General features: G+C 37.1%; 1 protein-coding gene across 1 annotated transcript in view; it reads left to right on the forward strand.

The window, feature by feature from the left end:
- The window catches only part of scel (sciellin), a 94,683-nt gene extending 74,961 nt beyond the window's left edge, over positions 1-19,722 (forward strand). The window contains exons 25-38 of the mRNA XM_039746316.1: positions 73-153; positions 2,142-2,207; positions 2,719-2,784; positions 2,868-2,948; positions 4,977-5,042; positions 5,126-5,206; positions 7,916-7,981; positions 8,065-8,145; positions 9,357-9,434; positions 11,134-11,199; positions 12,928-12,999; positions 13,112-13,220; positions 19,337-19,439; positions 19,536-19,722. Coding sequence (XP_039602250.1) covers positions 73-153; positions 2,142-2,207; positions 2,719-2,784; positions 2,868-2,948; positions 4,977-5,042; positions 5,126-5,206; positions 7,916-7,981; positions 8,065-8,145; positions 9,357-9,434; positions 11,134-11,199; positions 12,928-12,999; positions 13,112-13,220; positions 19,337-19,439; positions 19,536-19,552 — 1,033 coding nt within the window. The 3' untranslated portion in view covers positions 19,553-19,722. The remainder of the gene's footprint in view (positions 1-72; positions 154-2,141; positions 2,208-2,718; positions 2,785-2,867; positions 2,949-4,976; positions 5,043-5,125; positions 5,207-7,915; positions 7,982-8,064; positions 8,146-9,356; positions 9,435-11,133; positions 11,200-12,927; positions 13,000-13,111; positions 13,221-19,336; positions 19,440-19,535) is intronic.
- Positions 19,723-20,751: the final 1,029 nt, after the last annotated feature.

Here is a 20,751-nt window from a genome sequence, read left to right on the forward strand (position 1 = left end):
AATGTACAATTGCAGTGATCAGAATCTCTAATGTTATACTTAGTGTAAAGTGTATTTTTATTTCTTCACTAGGACAACTGAACACATTTATGACACAAATACTCCGTCCTCTACTACAACTTCATATTCCATCACCAGGAAGGGTGAACCAAGGTAAGGGCTCATTTATTCAAAAGAGATGCTGAGCTGTAAGCAAACTTCCCCAATACATTCCTAAATCTGTACAAACAGTAAACCTCTCAGATAAGATGAAATCCGACTACACAATACAGTGTTCAAAGGGATTTTAATTGCTTGCACAAGATGGTAAAATGTATATAACCGATCAAGTGATTGTTATTTATGAATAGCGGCCAAATCTCTTGATAACTGAGAAACACAAACTTTTATCAGTTTGCATCCAGCCTCTTCTTAAATGCTTACAAAACTGTGTGGCAAATGAGCTAAAGATAGCAAGAACCATCCAGTTTTAGAATTGTTTCAAATAGTTGCATTCTCAATGAAAAAAATGACAATGGAAATGGAAATGGATTGTTGCTTTGAGATTGCTCTATTTACTCGCTTTTGAAAATGAAACCTAGCTGTAAACATTATAAAGATAACCTGGCTACACAGAGTAATTAAATTTACAAGGTTTTATCCCTCTGGTGGTTTTGTCTTGTGTGAAGAAACATAATGTTCCTAAATTACAATGATCAGGTCTGGAAACGGAATCCCAACTGAACCAGAAGATTCTTGAACAATCGTAAATTCAGCTTTGGGCAGGAAAACTCCCATATAATCTCCACATGCTACAAGATCAGCCAATCCCAGGGGCACGATTTATCTTTCTATCTGCCTCATTGTGTAAGCTGCATAAATAGACACAAACGTATTTTTTCCTTCTGCCTTTAAAATATGGAGCTCCCTTGCTCCATCTGGGTTTCTAGATACTTATAATCATGCATCCATCAAGAGGTGGGTTCCTTAACACTAGCAGGGACTCTCCTAATTGAGTTTATAGTTCTTTTATTTTAATTACGTGTTTGCATTTGTTTAATTTTTTCCTCCTTTTATATTCCTATTTTATTAATTTCATGGGCTTTTCACTTTCTCATATAAGTATAGGGAAAGTATTGTAATCGTCCAGAAATTCAATGTCAAGATTTTGATGAATTTTGACGTTTTAGACTGCCCTGACTTTCTCATATACCGTACATAGTATAGGGAAAGTATTGGAATCCTCCAAAAATTCAGTTTCGAGACTTTGATGAATCTCGACATTTCAGACCTCCCTGAGTCCAGAAATACCATTTTTGGAATCATGTCTGAGTGTCTGTCTGTCTGTGTATGTAAACACAATAACTTGAGTATGCTTTCACTTAGGTCAACCAAATTTTGCATGCAACGTAGATTTCTATCAACTTTCCGGCTATTTCCTCTATTTTTCTTTTTTAATACATGCAGCTGCAGAGTCCGATTTATTCAACTTTACTTTTATAATAATTGTTCAATATATTATTAATTTGATTTGATTTGTTGTTGATCTTTCTTTAATGTACATAATATAAAAATATAATCATTGTCTTGCGATTTACTCCTCAGATATCCATCCCCATATCTGAGTATATCAGAAAGTGTAGGAGAGATGACTGCTGGTTTTTAGTTTTGCAATTAAAGACTTCAAATTGGACCCTGTAAATGCTAAAGTTGCTCTGGATTTTGATAGATCTAGAAGGATGAATGTTGAGCATGCAGTAAACCAAACACAGACAATTAAAAGAACATAAGAACGTTTAGGAAGTGCACAGAGTCAGAATGTTTAACACTAAAACCTAATAAAAATAGCCTCATGATTTTGCCGTTTATTATTTTGCTGTAAAATATTGCTTCATTGATAAAATTTTGAAGCAGATATTTAGGGAACACTATCCATTGATATCATCACATTCCATAATTGGTGGTAGAAAAAGTGTTTCCTCATCAATTCCAATGCAAACAGCAAACACTAACAATAAATGCCTGCACCATGACGTGGCTCTGTCTGTCACCCCTGGCAATACCCTTTTACTGTGAAACATGAAATAAACTTGAATAAAAGTTCCTGCATGCTGTGCCTTTGTATATTGAATGTATTCTCTTTTGACATTTTTTGTTTTCAGAGAAAATAATTCAGGAAATTTGGATTCTTTCAACAAATCTGGACCAGGCACAGCAACTACCCTCCGGTAATTCTTCAAATGTACAATTGCAGTGATCAGAATCTGTAATGTTATACTTAGTGTAAAGTGTATTTTTATTTTGAAAGGGAGGTGGCCCCTTTTACAGCATCCGGATGTGCTCCAGGTGGGTTCTGGCAATCTTCCACCGACACACCCCAGTGTGGTGGAAGTGCCGGCTGTATTCCCGGAAGCACTCTGGGTGTCCCCATTCTTCTTCCCCCAGCCCTTCCGGGTGTGGCAGAAGTGCCAAGGTCCAGGGCTCCAAAGGCACGGAGGCGCCCCCTAGCTTCAAAGCTCTGTACCCATGGCCCCCAAAGGAACCAGGGCGGTCACCCCCACATGGTCTGGGGAAGGCGTAAACCCTCCTCCAGTCTTCCTAGGTGTCCCGGCCGCGTCGCCACCCCAGCCATCTCCGACACCTTTTACTTTGAAATGTGAAATAAAGTTGAATAAAAGTTCCTGCATGCTTTGCCTTTGTATATTGAATGTATTCTCTTTTGACATTTCTTGTTTTCAGAGAAAATAATTCAGGAAATTTGGATTCTTTCAGCAAATCTGGACCAGGCACAGCAACTACCCTCCGGTAATTCTTCAAATGTACAATTGAAATGATCAGAATCTGTAATGTTATACTTAGTGTAAAGTGTATTTTTATTTCTTCGCTAGGACAACTGAACACATTTATGACACAAATACTCTGTCCTCTACTACAACTTCATATTCCATCACCAGGAAGGGTGAACCAAGGTAAGGGCTCATTTATTCAAAAGAGATGCTGAGCTGTAAGCAAATGTCTCCAATACATTCCTAAATCTGTACAAACAGTAAACCTCTCAGATAAGATGAAATCTGACTACACAATGCAGTGTTCAAAGAGATTTTAATTGCTTGCAGAAGATGGTAAAATGTATATAACCGGTCTAGTGATTGTTATTTATGAATAGTGGTCAAATCTCCTGATAACTGAGAAACACAAACTTTTATCAGTTTGCATCCAGCCTCTTCTTAAATGCTTACAAAACAGTGCGGCAAATGACCAAAAGATAGCAAGATCCATCCAGTTTTAGAATTGTTTCAAATAGTTGCACCCTTAGTGAAAAAATGACAATGGAAATGGAAATGGATTGTTGCTTTGAGATTGCTCTATTTACTCGATTTTGAAAATGAAACTATGCTGTAAACATTATAAAGATAACCTGGCTACACAGAGTAATTACATTTACAAGGTTTTATCCCTCTGGTGGTTGTGTTTTATGTGAAGAAACCTATGGTTCCTAAATTACAATGATCAGGTCTGGAAACTGAATCCCAACTGAACCAGAACATTCTTGAACAATCGTAAATTTAGCTTTGGGCAGGAAAGCTCCCATATGATCTCCCCGTGCTACAAGATCAGCAAATCCCATGGGCACGATTTATCTTTCTATCTGCCTCATTGTGTAAGCTGCATCAATAGACACAAACATCTATTGTCTCCTTCTGCCTTTAAAATATGGAGCTCCCTTGCTCTATCTGGGCAATCTAGATACTTATAATCATGCATCCATCAAGAGGTGGGTTCCTTAACACTAGCAGGGACTCTCCTAATTGAGTTTATAGTTCTTTTATTTTAATTACGTGTTTGTATTTGTTTCATTTTTTCCTCCTTTTATATTCCTATTTTATTAATTTCCTGTGCATTTTTACTTTTTCATATTTTACGGAAAGTATTGTAATCGTCCAAAAATTCGATGTCAAGATTTCGATTCATTTTGACACATTAGATATCCCTGACTTTCTCATATACGAAGTGTAGGGAAAGTATTGGAATCTGCCAAAAATTCAATTTCGAGATTTTGATGAATCTAGACGTTTTAGACCCCCCAAGTCCAAAAATACCATTTTTGGAATTACTGTATGTTTATGTCTGCCTGTGTGTGTATGTAAACACAATGACCTGAGTATGCTTTCACTTATATCAACCAAATTTTGCATACAAGTATTAGGTACAAAACGTAGATTTCTATCAAGTTTTTGGCTATTTCCGCTAACCGGAAGTGGTACTTTACCTGATCACATACTCAATTTTTTATTTATGCAGCTGCAGAGTCCGATCTGTTCAAATTTACTTTTATAATAATTGTTCAATATATTATTAATTTGATTTGATTTGTTGTTGATCATTCTTTAATGTACATAATATAAAAATATAATCATTGTCTTGCGATTTACTCCTCAAATTTCCATCCCCATATCAGAGTATATCAGAAAGTCTAGGAGAGGCCACTCCTGGTTTTCAGCTTTGTAATTAAAGACTTCATATTGGACCCTGTAAATGCTAAAGTTGCTCTGGATTTTGATAGATCTAGAAGGATGAATGTTGAGCATGCAGTAAACCAAACACAGACAATTAAAAGAACATAAGAACGTTTAGGAAGTGCACAGAGTCAGAATGTTTAACACTAAAACCTAATAACAATAGCCTTGTGATTTTGCCGTTTATTATTTTGCTGTGAAACATTGTTTCTTTGATAAACTTTTGAAGCAGATATTTAGGGAATACTATCTGTTGATATCATCACATCCCATAATTGGTGGTAGAAAAAGTGTTTCCACATCAATTCCAATGCAAACAGCAAACACTAACAATAAATGCCTGCACCGTGATGTGGCTCTGTCTGTCACCCCTGGCAATACCCTTTTACTGTGAAACATGAAATAAACTTGAATAAAGGTTCCTGCATGCTGTGCCTTTGTATATTAAATGTATTCTCTTTTAACATTTTTTGTTTTCAGAGAAAATAATTCAGGAAATTTGGATTCTTTCAGCAAATCTGGACCAGGCACAGCAACTACCCTCCGGTAATTCTTCAAATGTACAATTGAAATGATCAGAATCTGTAATGTTATACTTAGTGTAAAGTGTATTTTTATTTCTTCACTAGGACAACTGAACACATTTATGACACAAATACTCCGTCCTCTACTACAACTTCATATTCCATCACCAGGAAGGGTGAACCAAGGTAAGGGCTCATTTATTCAAAAGAGATGCTGAGCTGTAAGCAAATGTCTCCAATACATTCCTAAATCTGTACAAACAGTAAACCTCTCAGATAAGATGAAATCCGACTACACAATGCAGTGTTCAAAGAGATTTTAATTGCTTGCACAAGATGGTAAAATGTATATAACCGGTCAAGTGATTGTTATTTACGAATAGCGGCCAAATCTCCTGATAACTGAGAAACACAAACTTTTATCAGTTTGCATCCAGCCTCTTCTTAAATGCTTACAAAACAGTGCGGCAAATGACCAAAAGATAGCAAGAACCATCCAGTTTTAGAATTGTTTCAAATAGTTGCACCCTTAGTGAAAAAATGACAATGGAAATGGAAATGGATTGTTGCTTTGAGATTGCTCTATTTACTCGCTTTTGAAAATGAAACTATACTGTAAACATTATAAAGATAACCTGGCTACACAGAGTAATTACATTTGCAAGGTTTGATCCCTCTGGCGGTTGTGTTTTATGTGAAGAAACCTATGGTTCCTAAATTACAATGATCAGGTCTGGAAACTGAATCCCAACTGAACCAGAACATTCTTGAACAATCGTAAATTTAGCTTTGGGTAGGAAAGCTCCCATATGATCTCCCCGTGCTACAAGATCAGCAAATCCCAGGGGCACAATTTATCTTTCTATCTGCCTCATTGTGTAAGCTGCATCAATAGACACAAACATCTATTGTCTCCTTCTGCCTTTAAAATATGGAGCTCCCTTGCTCTATCTGGGCATCTAGATACTTATAATCATGCATCCATCAAGAGGTGGGTTCCTTAACACTAGCAGGGACTCTCCTAATTGAGTTTATAGTTCTTTTATTTTAATTACGTGTTTGTATTTGTTTCATTTTTTCCTCCTTTTATATTCCTATTTTATTAATTTCCTGTGCATTTTTACTTTCTCATATACTACGGAAAGTATTGTAATTGTCCAAAAATTCGATGTCAAGATTTCGATTCATTTTGACACATTAGAGATCCCTGACTTTCTCATATACGAAGTGTAGGGAAAGTATTGGAATCCGCCAAAAATTCAATTTCGAGATTTTGATGAATCTAGACGTTTTAGACCCCCAAGTCCAAAAATACCATTTTTGGAATTACTGTATGTTTGTGTCTGCCTGTGTGTGTATATAAACACAATGACCTGAGTATGCTTTCACTTATATCAACCAAATTTTGCATGCAAGTATTAGGTACAAAACGTAGATTTCTATCAAGTTTTTGGCTATTTCCGCTAACCGGAAGTGGTACTTTACCTGATCACATACTCAATTTTTTATTCATGCAGCTGCAGAGTCCGATCTGTTCAACTTTACTTTTATAATAATTGTTCAATATATTATTAATTTGATTTGATTTGTTGTTGATCATTCTTTAATGTACATAATATAAAAATATAATCATTGTCTTGCGATTTACTCCTTAAATTTCCATCCCCATATTAGAGTATATCAGAAAGTCTAGGAGAGGCCACTCCTGGTTTTCAGCTTTGTAATTAAAGACTTCATATTGGACCCTGTAAATGCTAAAGTTGCTCTGGATTTTGATAGATCTAGAAGGATGAATGTTGAGCAAGCAGTAAACCAAACACAGACAATTAAAAGAACATAAGAACGTTTAGGAAGTGCACAGAGTCAGAATGTTTAACACTAAAACCTAATAACAATAGCCTTGTGATTTTGCCGTTTATTATTTTGCTGTGAAACATTGTTTCTTTGATAAACTTTTGAAGCAGATATTTAGGGAATACTATCTGTTGATATCATCACATCCCATAATTGGTGGTAGAAAAAGTGTTTCCTCATCAATTCCAATGCAAACAGCAAACACTAACAACAAATATATGTACCGTGATGTGGCTCTGTCTGTTACACCTGGCACTGAACATATTTCTGTATGTCTTCACCTGAAGCCTGCAAGCAACTGACTACCTGAGTGGTGGAGTGTGACCTGATTGTGACCATATCATTGACAACTCACACAATAATCCTTAAATAAAAGTGTGATAATTAGAATACCCTTTGTGGAACATGACCTGGGCACAGGCAGGCAGACATGTTCAAATCACCCCACACACGTTTATTTACAAAGTGCATACTTACAATAGTGCTCAACAGTCCCCCAGTCCCCAAAGTCCTGCCCACACAACACAATGCCTTCACTCTTCAGGCCGCCTCCTTGCCTCCTCCTAAGACCTCGTCCTCTGCACTCCCGACTCCAGCCATCATTTGAAAGGGAGGCGGCTCCATTTATAGCATCCGGATGTGCTCCAGGTGGGTTCTGGCAATCTTCCACCGACACACCCCAGTGTGGTGGAAGTGCCGGCTGTATTCCCGGAAGCACTCCGGGTGTCCCCATTCTTCTTCCCCCAGCCCTTCCGGGTGTGGCAGAAGTGCCAAGGTCCAGGGCTCCAAAGGCACGGAGGCGCCCCCTAGCTTCAAAGCTCTGTACCCATGGCCCCCAAAGGAACCAGGGCGGTCACCCCCACATGGTCTGGGGAAGGCGTAAGCCCTCCTCCGGTCTTCCTAGGTGTCCCGGCCGGGTCGCCACCCCAGCCATCTCCGACACCTTTTACTTTGAAATGTGAAATAAAGTTGAATAAAAGTTCCTGCATGCTTTGCCTTTGTATATTGAATGTATTCTCTTTTGACATTTCTTGTTTTCAGAGAAAATAATTCAGGAAATTTGGATTCTTTCAGCAAATCTGGACCAGGCACAGCAACTACCCTCCGGTAATTCTTCAAATGTACAATTGAAATGATCAGAATCTGTAATGTTATACTTAGTGTAAAGTGTATTTTTATTTCTTCGCTAGGACAACTGAACACATTTATGACACAAATACTCCGTCCTCTACTACAACTTCATATTCCATCACCAGGAAGGGTGAACCAAGGTAAGGGCTCATTTATTCAAAAGAGATGCTGAGCTGTAAGCAAACTTCTCCAATACATTCCTAAATCTGTACAAACAATAAATCTGTCAGGTAAGAGGAAATCCAACTACACAATGCAGTGTTCAAAGGGATTTTAATTGAGTGCAGAAGATGGTAAAATGTATATAACCGGTCAAGTGATTGTTATTTATGAATAGCGGCCAAATCTTCTGATAACTGAGAAACACAAACTTTTATCAGTTTGCATCCAGCCTCTTCTTAAATGCTTACAAAATAGTGCAGCAAATGACCAAAAGATAGCAAGATCCATCCAGTTTTAGAATTGTTTCAACTATTTGCATCCTTAATGAAAAAACGACAATGGAAATGGAAATGGATTGTTGCTTTGAGATTGCTCTATCACTTTTGAAAATGAAGTTATTTTGTAAACATTTTAAAGATATATTGGCTGCACAGAGTAATTAAGTTTACAAGGTTTTATCTCTCTGGTGGTTGTGTCTTATGTGAAGAAACCTATGGTTCCTAAATTACAATGATCAGGTCTGGAAACGGAATCCCAACTGAACCAGAAGATTCTTGAACAATCGTAAATTCCCATATAATCTCCACATGCTACAAGATCAGCAAATCCCAGGGGCACGATTTGTCTTTCTATCTACCTCATTGTGTAAAACGCTTTATTAAGGGCAAGCATCAGTAAGCACAGCTCTATTGACCTCTTACAGTGGTCAATCATAGGATGCACACACAGAAATGGTTAACATTCAATGTAGCAGCAAAGTTTGTGACTCTAAAGGAGATGCTGCTGTGCAAGTGTCCAGTTTAATTGGTTTATAATATTATTGAGTTACCCCTTTCATGTTTGAATAACCATCAGCCCAGTGACATTTTCCAAACTCTCTAAGGTTCATGAGCAGATGAAAACCTATCCAGGGAGCAAAGCAAATGAAAACACCAACATATTGTTGCATATTCACTGTCATGGACCCATTTTGGCATATATCATAATATTAGCTGCAAATGCTGAAAACTCAGAGGCTAAGATAAAGAATACTTTTAGAATAATGTCTCAGTTTTGTAACTGGACTACACTCAGGTTAGTACCACTACATCAACAAGCAATACAGAAGATTAACAACTTTTATATTTAATCATCTATCTGTTCTTAAAGTTGCCATAAGGCATAAAAATGCATTGTTTTCCTTTTTTAGAAGTGAATACAGTTATGACTTCATTGATGGAGCAAGTCCTCACACATCTTCATATTCCAGCAACAAGTTTGATTCCAGGTAGGTAAAATGAGCTTTGAGAAACCTATTTAACCTAATTAAACCTACACCATAATTACATGTTTAACAGTTACATTTAGTGGCTACTTTACAATGACTGTTTTACAGTATCTATATTTGTAGATAATAAAGTTTTAGAACATGCATATTTTTTTCCATTTTCTACTGAAATGTGAACAGTTCACATCCAGTGAATAACTTGAAATAGTACAAATGTAAGTGGTAAACTGCCAGAGGTTAAAAAACCTAGTTTAGGTTAACAAAAAACTTTTTGGAATGATTAAAAAAAGCCTTTTTTCAAGGAACAAATAATATGTTAACATCATGCCATTTTTCTGCAGCAGTGGGAGTTGATTATGCCTTGAAGGTTAATGCAAACAATTGCTACAAGTGTCCCAACTTTCAGTGATTACTTACAAACCCACCATCTATATAAAAGAAGTGCTGGAACAAAGGAGGTGTTGCTACACCTTCTGAAGTATTACCTTGACAATATTGCACTGTGTATATCGCTATCATGTTGGCAAGTAAAAGGAAATTAATAATCTAAGACAGACAAGATAACCCTTAAAATGTGGGTCTTTCCTTTAGAGAGACTGCAAAGGAGGTCAAGGTGTCAGAGGGTAGCAGTTCATATTTAAACAACATCTTTGTTATTTTGAAATGCAGAATTTCAAAGCAGAAATGTTCTTAGTTTTTAAAATTTTAGAAACTATAGGATTTAGTGCTTTAATAAAACTCCTTATAAAATATAGGCAATACCCAATAATGGTATCAGAACTGCTCTGACACTGGCATTTTACCGCCTTTTGAATAGAACATCTGTTGTTCCAACAAAACAATTGTCCACATGCCTCAGATTGTTATTAAATCATATTACAGAAAGATCTTTTATCTTTATGTACATGGAGAATTGTGATAATCAGTTTGTTATAATATTAAGTTTAATGTCACAGTCTCTGTGCACACTGTTATGAATTCATTCATACAGGCAGACCAATTATGGTACACTGGGGCTAGGCAGCATTTAGAAACCATTAGCCTAGCAGTTTGGAGAATGGGACAAACTGCAGTGTGAGCATTGTGCTATTCTTGTTGGAGGTGGGGTTTGAGCTTTTACTGTCCTTGTTTGGAGACCAAAGAGGACCAGCACGTGGAGAAGACACTATATAAGGATTGGACTGCTACCAAACCCTTTGAAGCCTATGGATGGATAATGTCATCCGTCCGGAAAAACCTTTCAGTGCAGTGACGAAAATGGCAGACTCTGTAGATCAAGATCATACCTTGATATTGTCTTGCTATGGCTTCCTTTAGTCTTTTATACCATGTAAAATCGTCATTAAAGAAAGCTAAGTATAATTCTCTCATGTGATTCTTTGTTTGTACCGCCATAATCACTATGGGAGGGATATCGCCTTTGAATATCATATCTCTATATTTTCGGTTATTTAAAATGGCGCATTTTAAAAGAACTTATTCCAACAAGGGAGCTTTTGCTTTTAAAGGAAACACGAATAACCGATTGACTGCCAAAAGGGTAAACATCAATACCCACCTACACAGAGTTCAGTTCATTCAAAAGCAGTTTTCAAATTTGTTTCTCCACTTCTTGTAATTAGAGTCTGAAAAAATGATCAAGTCGAATATAATTTTTTTAATGTACCAAATTATCTTGATATTTCTTTTTGCATTACAGCTTCAATTTAAATTCTAGTCCTCCAGAAACATATGTGTATACGAAAACCTCCCTTGTGGAAAACAGGTATGGTATTTTGATTTTAACAATAAACACCCAGAATTGCATATCATTGGTAACACTAGCAGTATGAAATAGAACCTCATTGAAAATGCATGTAAATAATTTGTCAAATACTACTCAAAAGTAGGCAAATGTGTTTCTCGTGCTTAGTTTGCACATAGATGCAATTTAATAATACTATATTTTTGGAATAAAAATGTAATATATTATTCAAAGTACAATGTATTTACGTTTATATAGAAATAATATTTAGGCATGTGAAAATAAAATATAATTCTAGCTGCAGTACAGAACTGTGGCATGGGCGGGTGATCTCTAGAGAAAGATGGCACAGCATGGCAGTGTGGAGGGGCTGAGCAAGTCTGAAACAGGAGCTCCTAGATAAGACGTTCTTGTGGGCATTTGAACCAATAAGAAAGAGGCAGGTCAATGAACTCTTTGTATGCATGCCTCTAACAAGTACTGTATGTTTCTGCTTATTTATACCCATGTATGCAATTGTGGATGTTCATTTTTAATTAAGGCTGTGTAAATGGAAGTTAAGAGATGAGGTCAAAAATTTGCTATTGAATTAAACTCAGATTCTGATTGTATGATGTTCAAAACATTAAGTTGATTTTAGCATTTTATTTGTATGTGCATCTGTGGAAACTCATGTACAGTGATAACTTCTAAAAAAATGTACATCATTTTTTCAAATACAGTAAGTTGCATCATGTTTGTCTTGTTACTGGTTCAAGTCCTGTTATTTTTTTGTCCAGTTTGGTTCCCTGCAAATATTTTCAAAAACCGTTTCACTTATGTTTGGCGATAACTGCCATAGAAATTGTTTAATTTAACCTTGATTTTTTACAGTCTGTTCCATTTAGCTATAGGATCAGGGCCTATTGATTAGAAAAAGAAAAAAAAAACTCCACAAGTAGTTTTTTGAGAGAAATAATTTATTTAAATATACATGTACACCCTCATGGAAGCACACAGAGGCACATGCAATTTTGCATACACACTCACACAATGAAATTTATAAGTGAAGATAACTGACAGCTTGTTTGTCCTACCAGAGTACATGCTGGATGATAAAGAGAAAGAAGAGAACACACAAACCCACAACTAGGATTGTAACAGTGGACAGAGACTTAGGCATTTAGCCACCCCTATACCAGTCTCTCTATCTGTGTAGCTTGTTTGTGTCTGATCACCATAGGTGTTTTGTTTCAAATTAGATATTATTTAAATTGTTCACCTCATTCAGTTTCCTGTTCATTTTACTCTACATTTATTTGTGAACATAATAAGTATAAGTGAATGTATTTGGTTATATTATGTTGTAAAATCTTCTGTCGAATGATTACCTGTGGTATCACTAAAGTGAGATTTACATGGAAATACTGTATGGACCATTTCATACCATTTTTTCCTGTTATAATTGATTAACATGCATACTGTACAATCCGTGTTTGAATTTCCAGGGCTAGAAGTGGGAACTTTAAGGAACAGCTGCTTGGTGATGTGTTCAAGTGTAAAACTTGAAACTGGGTAGCACAACAGACACTAACTTAAAGTAACTGATCCTCAATGTAATGCAATCTAAAAAAACTTTGGGATTTCTTGAGATTAAATTACTTAAGCCTACCTGTAATTGCAGAGCTGTTCATTTTTTAGCCATGTACAATGTAAAGTCTTCTCAAACCTTTATGAGGTTGCTATAAACATGCTTTTTTTTCTTTATAGCAAACCTCAAGTAAATGTTAATGATAATGTTTCATCATCATCCATTAAGACGGTATATTCTACTTCTGACAGGTCAGTATTTTTTGACAATAACAGAAAAATAAGATGTAACTTTATCATATCGTAAAATAAATTGTTAATGACATAATTCAAGTAAGAACTTTCCCTGATGTATTGCCTTCAGAAACATTATCGATAAGGACTTGTGTACTTATTGCCGGAAACCACTTGGCATCGATCCAAAGATGATCCTCAATGAGCTGCACATCAATTGCCATGCAACCTGTTTTAAGGTTAGTGACGGTCCTCTCCTCAGCATCACATGCAATGAGATTGTCATTTCATTCAGGTCTGAATTGTGTTCATTGCCAGTAGACTAGGCTACAACTACCTGTGACTCTGATGATAAATAAATGGGTATATTATCTGTGGTAGTTTACCAATTTTTAATACTAATTTCCAGCATAGTGCTGTAATGAACTCTAAGATGAAAATCATTGAAGCCACACTGAATTGATAGTTCAGATCCACTTTTATTTGCAATTCAAATACAGTGATCCCTCGCTATATCGCTCTTCGACTTTTGCAGCTTCACTCCATCGTGGATTTTAAATGTAAGCATATCTAAATATTTATCACGGATTTTTCGCTGGTTCGCGGATTTCTGCAGACAATGGGTCTTTTAATTTATGGTACATGCTTCCTCAGTTTGTTTGCCCAGTTGATTTCATACAAGGGACGCTATTCGCGGATGGCTTAGAAGCTACCCAATCAGAGCATGTATTACGTATTAAATAAAACTCCTCGATGATATACGATATGCTTCCCGCGCGGTGCTTGATTGTTTGCTTTTCTCTGCCTCTCTCACTCTCTCTGACATTCTCTGCGCCTGACGGAGGAGGTGTGAGCAGAGGGGCTGTTTGCCTAGAGGATACGGACGCTCCTCTAAAAAATGCCACTTTATCGCGGTGCTTCACCTTATTTAAAAGCCCAAAAGCACGTATTGATTTTTTGATTGTTTGCTTTTCTCTCGCTCTCTCTCTCTGACATTCTCTGCTCCTGACACACATTCCTTTGAAGAGGAAGATATGTTTGCATTCTTTTAATTGTGAGAAAGAACTGTCATCTCTGTCTTGTCATGGAGCACAGTTTAAACTTTTGACTAAAGGGTGTTATTTCATGTCTAGAGGGCTCTAATAATGTTAACAGTGTGGGAGAGTTTATAAGGGCTTAAAATATATAAAAATAACCATACAAACATATGGTTTCTACTTCGCGGATTTTATCGTGGGGGGTTCTGGAACGCAACCCCCGCGATCGAGTAGGGATTACTGTAAAACCATCCACAACCTCCAGTGTAAAATTCCCAACTGTTAGTGTCTTGGGGAATTCTTTCTTTCTGACTTTGTAACTAAAGAACCTTTTCTTCTCAAGTCAATTTCTATTCACTCATGCCTATGCCACTTGTTCTCCCTGTATGTTGCCTCTTCCTTGTTCCCCCTCTCTCCTCTGACAAACCTCCACGGAATGTGTGACCCCAACAGAAAAGATCTTATAGCATTTTTGGAAAATGACACTTATTTTGTCTGCCCGGGACAATATACAAAAACATTCCTTTTACAATGGCCCTATTTAAGAACTAAGTACAAAGCTTTAACAAGAACATGCTTTCAAACCTGGCATAGTTTGCCAATTTTTTCTACTCAGTGAATCTCTGCAACAATATTTGAGACAGAAAGGTAATATGTTTTTACTTTTAAAGTACTTCTAGGTAGATGGAAGCATGTTTTCTAAAACTGGCTGTTAAATTGACTTTTACAGTATACAAACACATCTTTTATGATGCAGGTTGAACTAAATTCAATTCATTTTTGTTTCTAGCAGTGCTATGTTTAGAACTGCTGCCTCAGAGCTGCCATGTCCTGCATTGCACTCCCATGCTAGTCATTGTCTGCTCAGACTTTTCAGTTTCTCAGTGCTATTTTTCTAATAATCCAATTTTCTACCATATGTCAATGATATCTATATTAAGTTAACTGGTTACTTTATGCTACACCTGAGCATGACTGTATTCTTAGACATGGGATGCACTGCCATAATGTCCAGCTTTGGCTTCCACTTTAAAACTGATGCTGCCAGAAATGGTTCCATCTCACAGGGAAAAAGCAGCTTCAGAAAGTGAAAGGCTTTACAAATGCTAACTGACAATCCTTCAGTCTCGTTCACTACCTCCATTTAAAGCAGAAAGGCACCTGTCTTTCAGCTGCCCTGATTTGCTGTAGTAAAAGTTCAGTCATCTGGAGAACTAAGAGGCTTCCAAGTGACTGGTGGCCAGTATAATCAAACAACCAATCATCCAATTAGTCAATAGATGTTTTTATACAGTGCTCTACATTATTTTTTCCACAAGAGAACAGCATTACAATTCATAGGAAAATACGACAGTGTAGAACATCATACAGTCAGGATAAATCACAAGGAAACAAACCTTAAAGAATTACAAATAATAATAATAATACATTTTATTTATATAGCGCCTTTCCCATGCTTAAGGCACTTAAGTCACAGAGTTTAAGAAAGAATGGCAAGGTATACAGTACATAGTATTGTACTAAACCAGATAAATAAATAAAGAAGATTAAGGCAGTAAATTCAGAGAAAGCCTAACAGACAACATAATTGATGGTCTCGCACACACATACAGGTTACATGAGCATCTTGACAGAGAGGTAAACTGAGAGAAGGGGAATGAAGTCAAGTAGAGCTAAAAGCCTTCCTGAGCAGATGAGTTTTGAGTTGTTTTTTAAAAGAATTCATGGAGTCAGCTGACCTGATTAATTTCGGTAGGACATTCCAGAGTCTGGGCGCTATACAGCTGAAGGCCCTGTCACCCATGGAGTGTAGATTAGTGTGGGGCACAACAAGATTGGCAGAATCAGAGGACCTTAGTGGGCAGGCAGGCACATAGTGATGGACAAGGTCACTGATGTAGTTTGGCGCGAGGTTATTTAAGGCTTTGTAGGTTATTAGTAGGATTTTATATTCGATTCTGTAAGACACAGGGAGCCAGTGAAGACGGAGCAGGATGGGTGTGATGTGCTCGCTGCTGCTGGTTCGAGTAAGGGCTCTTGCAGTCGAGTTTTGAATAAGCTGGAGCTGTGATATAAGATTAGAAGGAGCACCTGCCAGCAGCGAGTTACAATAATCGATGCGGGATGTGATAAAAGCATGGACAAGTTTCTCAGCATTAGAAAAGGAGAGGAAGTAGTAAACACGGAATATGTTACAGAAGTGAAAGTAAGAAAGTTTCTTAATGTGATTTATGTGGGCAGGATAAGAAAGGGAGGAATCAAAAATGACAACAAGATTCCTTGTATCAGAAGAAGGTCTGATGAGATCACTGTCAAGATTGACTGAAAAGCAGCTCATTTTCTTAAGTAGCACTTTAGTTCCAATTTGCAGGAGTTCAGTTTTGTTGCAATTTAATTTTAAAGAGTTCTGCCCCATTCAATTTTTAATTTCACTAAGGCAGGTTGTGAGATGAGAAAGCTCTGATGAAGTTGAAGTAGATTTGAGTATTGTCTGCATAAAATGATAACCCAGTCCATAGCTACGAATAATATGGCCAAGGGGAAGCATATAAATACAGAAGAGAAGAGGGCCGAGGACAGAGCCCTGAGGAACTCCTTGTGTGACTGGTGCTGAGCTGAATCTGCTGTTGCCAAGACTAACAAACTCTTGCCTATCAGTCAGATAGGACTTGAACCACTGGAGGGCAGTGCCAGAGATACCCAGCATGTTCTCCATTCTGGACAGTAGAATGTCATGTCTGACAGTGTCAAATGCTGCACTGAGGTCTAACAAAATTAATATTAGAAAAGTAAGCATAAACTCTATCAATTAATACTATGGGTTAACATTATGCAAAAATAAGGATAACTAATTTACAATCTCAATATATAATCATTCAAAATATTTCCATCAGTTAATATCTATCATGTAGTTTGCAACATCATTCAGTCTTGCTAGGATTTGCAAATTTGTTATTGCATGTTTCACAGCTCTATCTATCTATCTATCTATCTATCTATCTATCTATCTATCTATCTATCTATCTATCTATCTATCTATCTATCTATCTATCTATCTATCTATCTATCTATCTGTCTTTTTGTTCTTCTCTGCTACATAATGAAGTTTAGAGTAAACACAATATTGGTTTTACTTACCATCTGGAATTGATATGTTGGGTTTACCCTCCCACTGCAATATGCAGTTATTCTGCTTTTAAAGTCTGAGTCCAAAATGTTGTGGAACTTACAGTAGTTGCCTGAACAGTCAAGGCATGCCAAATTCAAAACTTCTTTTAAAAATTAAAACTTTGAAAAAAAAAGGCTGTGATAATGGAAAATGTCGTTTAACCTCCTTTAAGTTAAAGGTAATGGAATGTTAGCTATGTGTGACAATAGTATACCCTTACATTGAAGTTAGACAGCTGGAAAGAAACATGAACTGTAAGACAGAAGGCCATATAGGTTTCTGACTGTTGTGTATGTTATATACATAAATACAGTAAATGAGAAAATATATAGCAACCTTAAGAAATCTAACCTGGATACTTAATCCTCAAGCAGAATACCATAGGTTTCCCTTTTCCCCCATTTTGTGCATGTATTATGAACTTTTTTTCCTTGTTTTTTGTGTGAATTGATTGCTTTGAATTTCATTAAAATCTTTAAAAAGAAGGCACTTTGGACTGTGCAATTTTTTTAGGTACATTAATTCATACTAGTGCTGGAATGCTCTTCTGGTAGCCACGTTTAAACTATTTTTGAACTACAGCATTTGGAAATCCTTGAAAAATGCAGGCTACACTGGGATTTCATGCAGTTCCATAAGCAAAAAGAGTTCTGAAGGATGAAATAGTCCCATAGCTTACAGTTATGATATTTAGACAACACAATTCTTACCTAACAGTACCAGACATGTAGAGTCCACATAACGTGGATGGCACACACATTTTGGTCTTAATTAGAATGCTCTTAAGTTAATGGTGAGTGAAAGGAGTGCTGAGAGCTTCCGTAGAAGATTACTTTGGGGTGATGAATACTCCCAGGGATGAAAATGTCTTGCTAATCTAATTAAGCAATTATGAAAAGGCAAACAAATTGCATCCGCTGTTCGACTGACAACCGTCTCCCCACCATTTTGGAATGCAGGGCAGGTGCTGCCATCTATCGGCAATAAAAATAATTTTTTGTGAATTCCCTATGTAATAAACTTAATAAGTTATAGCGTAATGAAAATTGCATAATTAGATTTGGACCACCCTATACAGAACAGGAGAGGGACAACTTCCTTCCCATCCATTATCCAACCTGCTATATCCTAACCACAGGGTCATGGGGGTCTGCTGGAGCCAATCCCAGCCAACAAAGGGCACAAGGCAGGAAACAAACCCCAGGCAGGGCGCCAGCCCACCACAGGTTGCGCTCACACACACAGGACAATTTAGAATCACCAATGTACCCAACCTGCATGTCTTTGGACTGTGGGAGGAAACCGGAGCACCCGGTGGAAACCCATGCAGACACGGGGAGAACATGCAAACTGCACACAGGGTGGACCCAGGAAGTGAACCCGGGTCTCCTAACTGTGAGGCAGCAGCGCTACCCACTGCTCCACTTTGCCGCCTGAAGGACAACTTAAGACAGGAATATTACACAAAGATAGAGAATTGAATCATTTAGGTGGGTCAAAGATTAACAAATCTTTGTGGTATAAGAACAAAAATTTCTAATAGGTACAATTTGGTGGTAAAGGTTTATTTTTATTTGCTTTATCTTGTGTGCTCGATCTCTAACTTTCATAACAATACATCAGCGTTTCTCAACCTTTAAGTATTTGCGACCCGAGTTTTCAGAACAGTTTTAATCGTGCCCCCCCCCCTAACATTTTTTTGAAATGTAGATGCACATTTTATCATGCCTACTTAACTCTTATCGACTTTTATCCAACTCTATATTTATTGTTCTAGTATCAGAATGTAGTTTAAGTTAATTTGTTTTGGTTTCAACAGATGTTTTTTTCCATATTTTTGATTCTTGTTTTCTTTTTTTCACCTCTTCGCGCCCCCCTAGGGGGGCCCACCCCACAGACTGAGAACCACTGCAATACGTAAATGTGTCCATTAATTCTGATACAAAATGTATTTGTGAAGATCTACTATTATACTGCATCCTTAGCTATAAAATATAAAAATGAATGTTGCTCAAGTGAAGAAAGCAAGTGACTATTGCATGAGCTCAAAGTCATTGATCAAGTATTTAGCTGGTTACCACAAAGCAGTAGTGGTGATTAAGGGTACCTTCTGCTGCACTAAAACTTTCTCATAATCCTTTTGTTGCAGTGTGAAGTATGCAATGCTTCCCTGGGAAATTTGAAGGCAGGTGACAGCTTGTGGCTCTACAGACGGACCGTGCACTGTGAAAACTGCTTTGGAATAACCAGAGGTATGGCAGATTGAGACAGATGTATTGATTTAAGTGTCAAAAAAATGATTAGCCTAGCAAGGTTCTACTCTTTGTTCTTTTGCTGAATTTCTTTAGATAAATGGCGCATCTAGAAATGAAGAAAGAAGTCTGTGTGAGGAACTGAACTGAAACAAGCGCTTCATGGAACAAAACACTGCTTATGGCTGCACTAGAGAAAAATACGTTTATTGGTGGTGGAATAACTTTCAACTTACAGGTTCAAGGGTTTAAATACCTAGTAGTGTGCAAATAACGCAACAGAGACAAGGGAAAAATATTAGGGTTTAATATGTACGTTTTCTACATTTCTACAAAATGACCTGTGGGACTGTTAGGTAACAAAACATACTTCATTTGTTAAGTCAATAAAAGTAAATGTAGATCTATAGGTCCTGAGGGGTGAGGGCCATGAACACATAATATTGCATCTGCATTATCTTACTTAATTTCCTACACCAGCTCTATAAATGCCTGGGAAGTAAGACTGTCATCACATACTATGTTTTTGTTCATCTTGCTTGGAGAATTACTTTGTAACATTTGTCTTGTGCTTGTATTATATATATATATATATATATGTTCTCTAAAAATAATGATGTGCAAATAAATATTTTATGCATTCTTTGAGCATGTAAGATTCTTTATTAAGTTTGCTCAGTAACAGCATGCAACCAAATTGTTTCACTTTTTGCATTGTGAAGAAATAAAAAACAGAATAAGAGGATCAAGAGTTGTGGGAATTCCTCCTATAATGTTGCTGCTGGCAGAGTAATCACAAAGGACTGAAGCAATGGTCAAAATTTGTAGGACAGACAACTGACAGCCAGAGATTTCTTTGCTGAATTTCTATGTAATAATGACAGGAACTGCAATATGGAGGAAAGGGAAATGAGTTGGCAGGAAATGACGTTTTTAACGGAAGTCGGAGGTGAAGTTATCAGAACGGACAGAGGTGAAGTGATCAGAGAAGGACCAGAAGTGGGAGTAGAGATATCACGGGGAGCCAGAAATGGCTTATTGTCGTGATATTGAGGTGAGGGTGATTTTTTATTCTTCTGTTGGTCTGTCGAGAGAGGAGAAAAAGCATTAGTACTCTGTTCCAATCCCCTATCTTTTGTTCTTTCACGCTCTTTTGGGCCCTTTGGCTGCCCCCTAAACGCGTGTGTGTGACAACATATAACAAACATATATGTATGTTTGTCAGGCTATTTTTTGCAATTACACAGTAAGCCTAGTCATAACACAGTCAGAGGTGAGGTGTCTTGGCCCTTGTCCAAGCTGGCACACATTT

The sequence above is a fragment of the Polypterus senegalus genome, chromosome 2 (genome assembly GCF_016835505.1).
Source record: "Polypterus senegalus isolate Bchr_013 chromosome 2, ASM1683550v1, whole genome shotgun sequence".
Lineage (NCBI taxonomy): Eukaryota > Metazoa > Chordata > Cladistia > Polypteriformes > Polypteridae > Polypterus > Polypterus senegalus.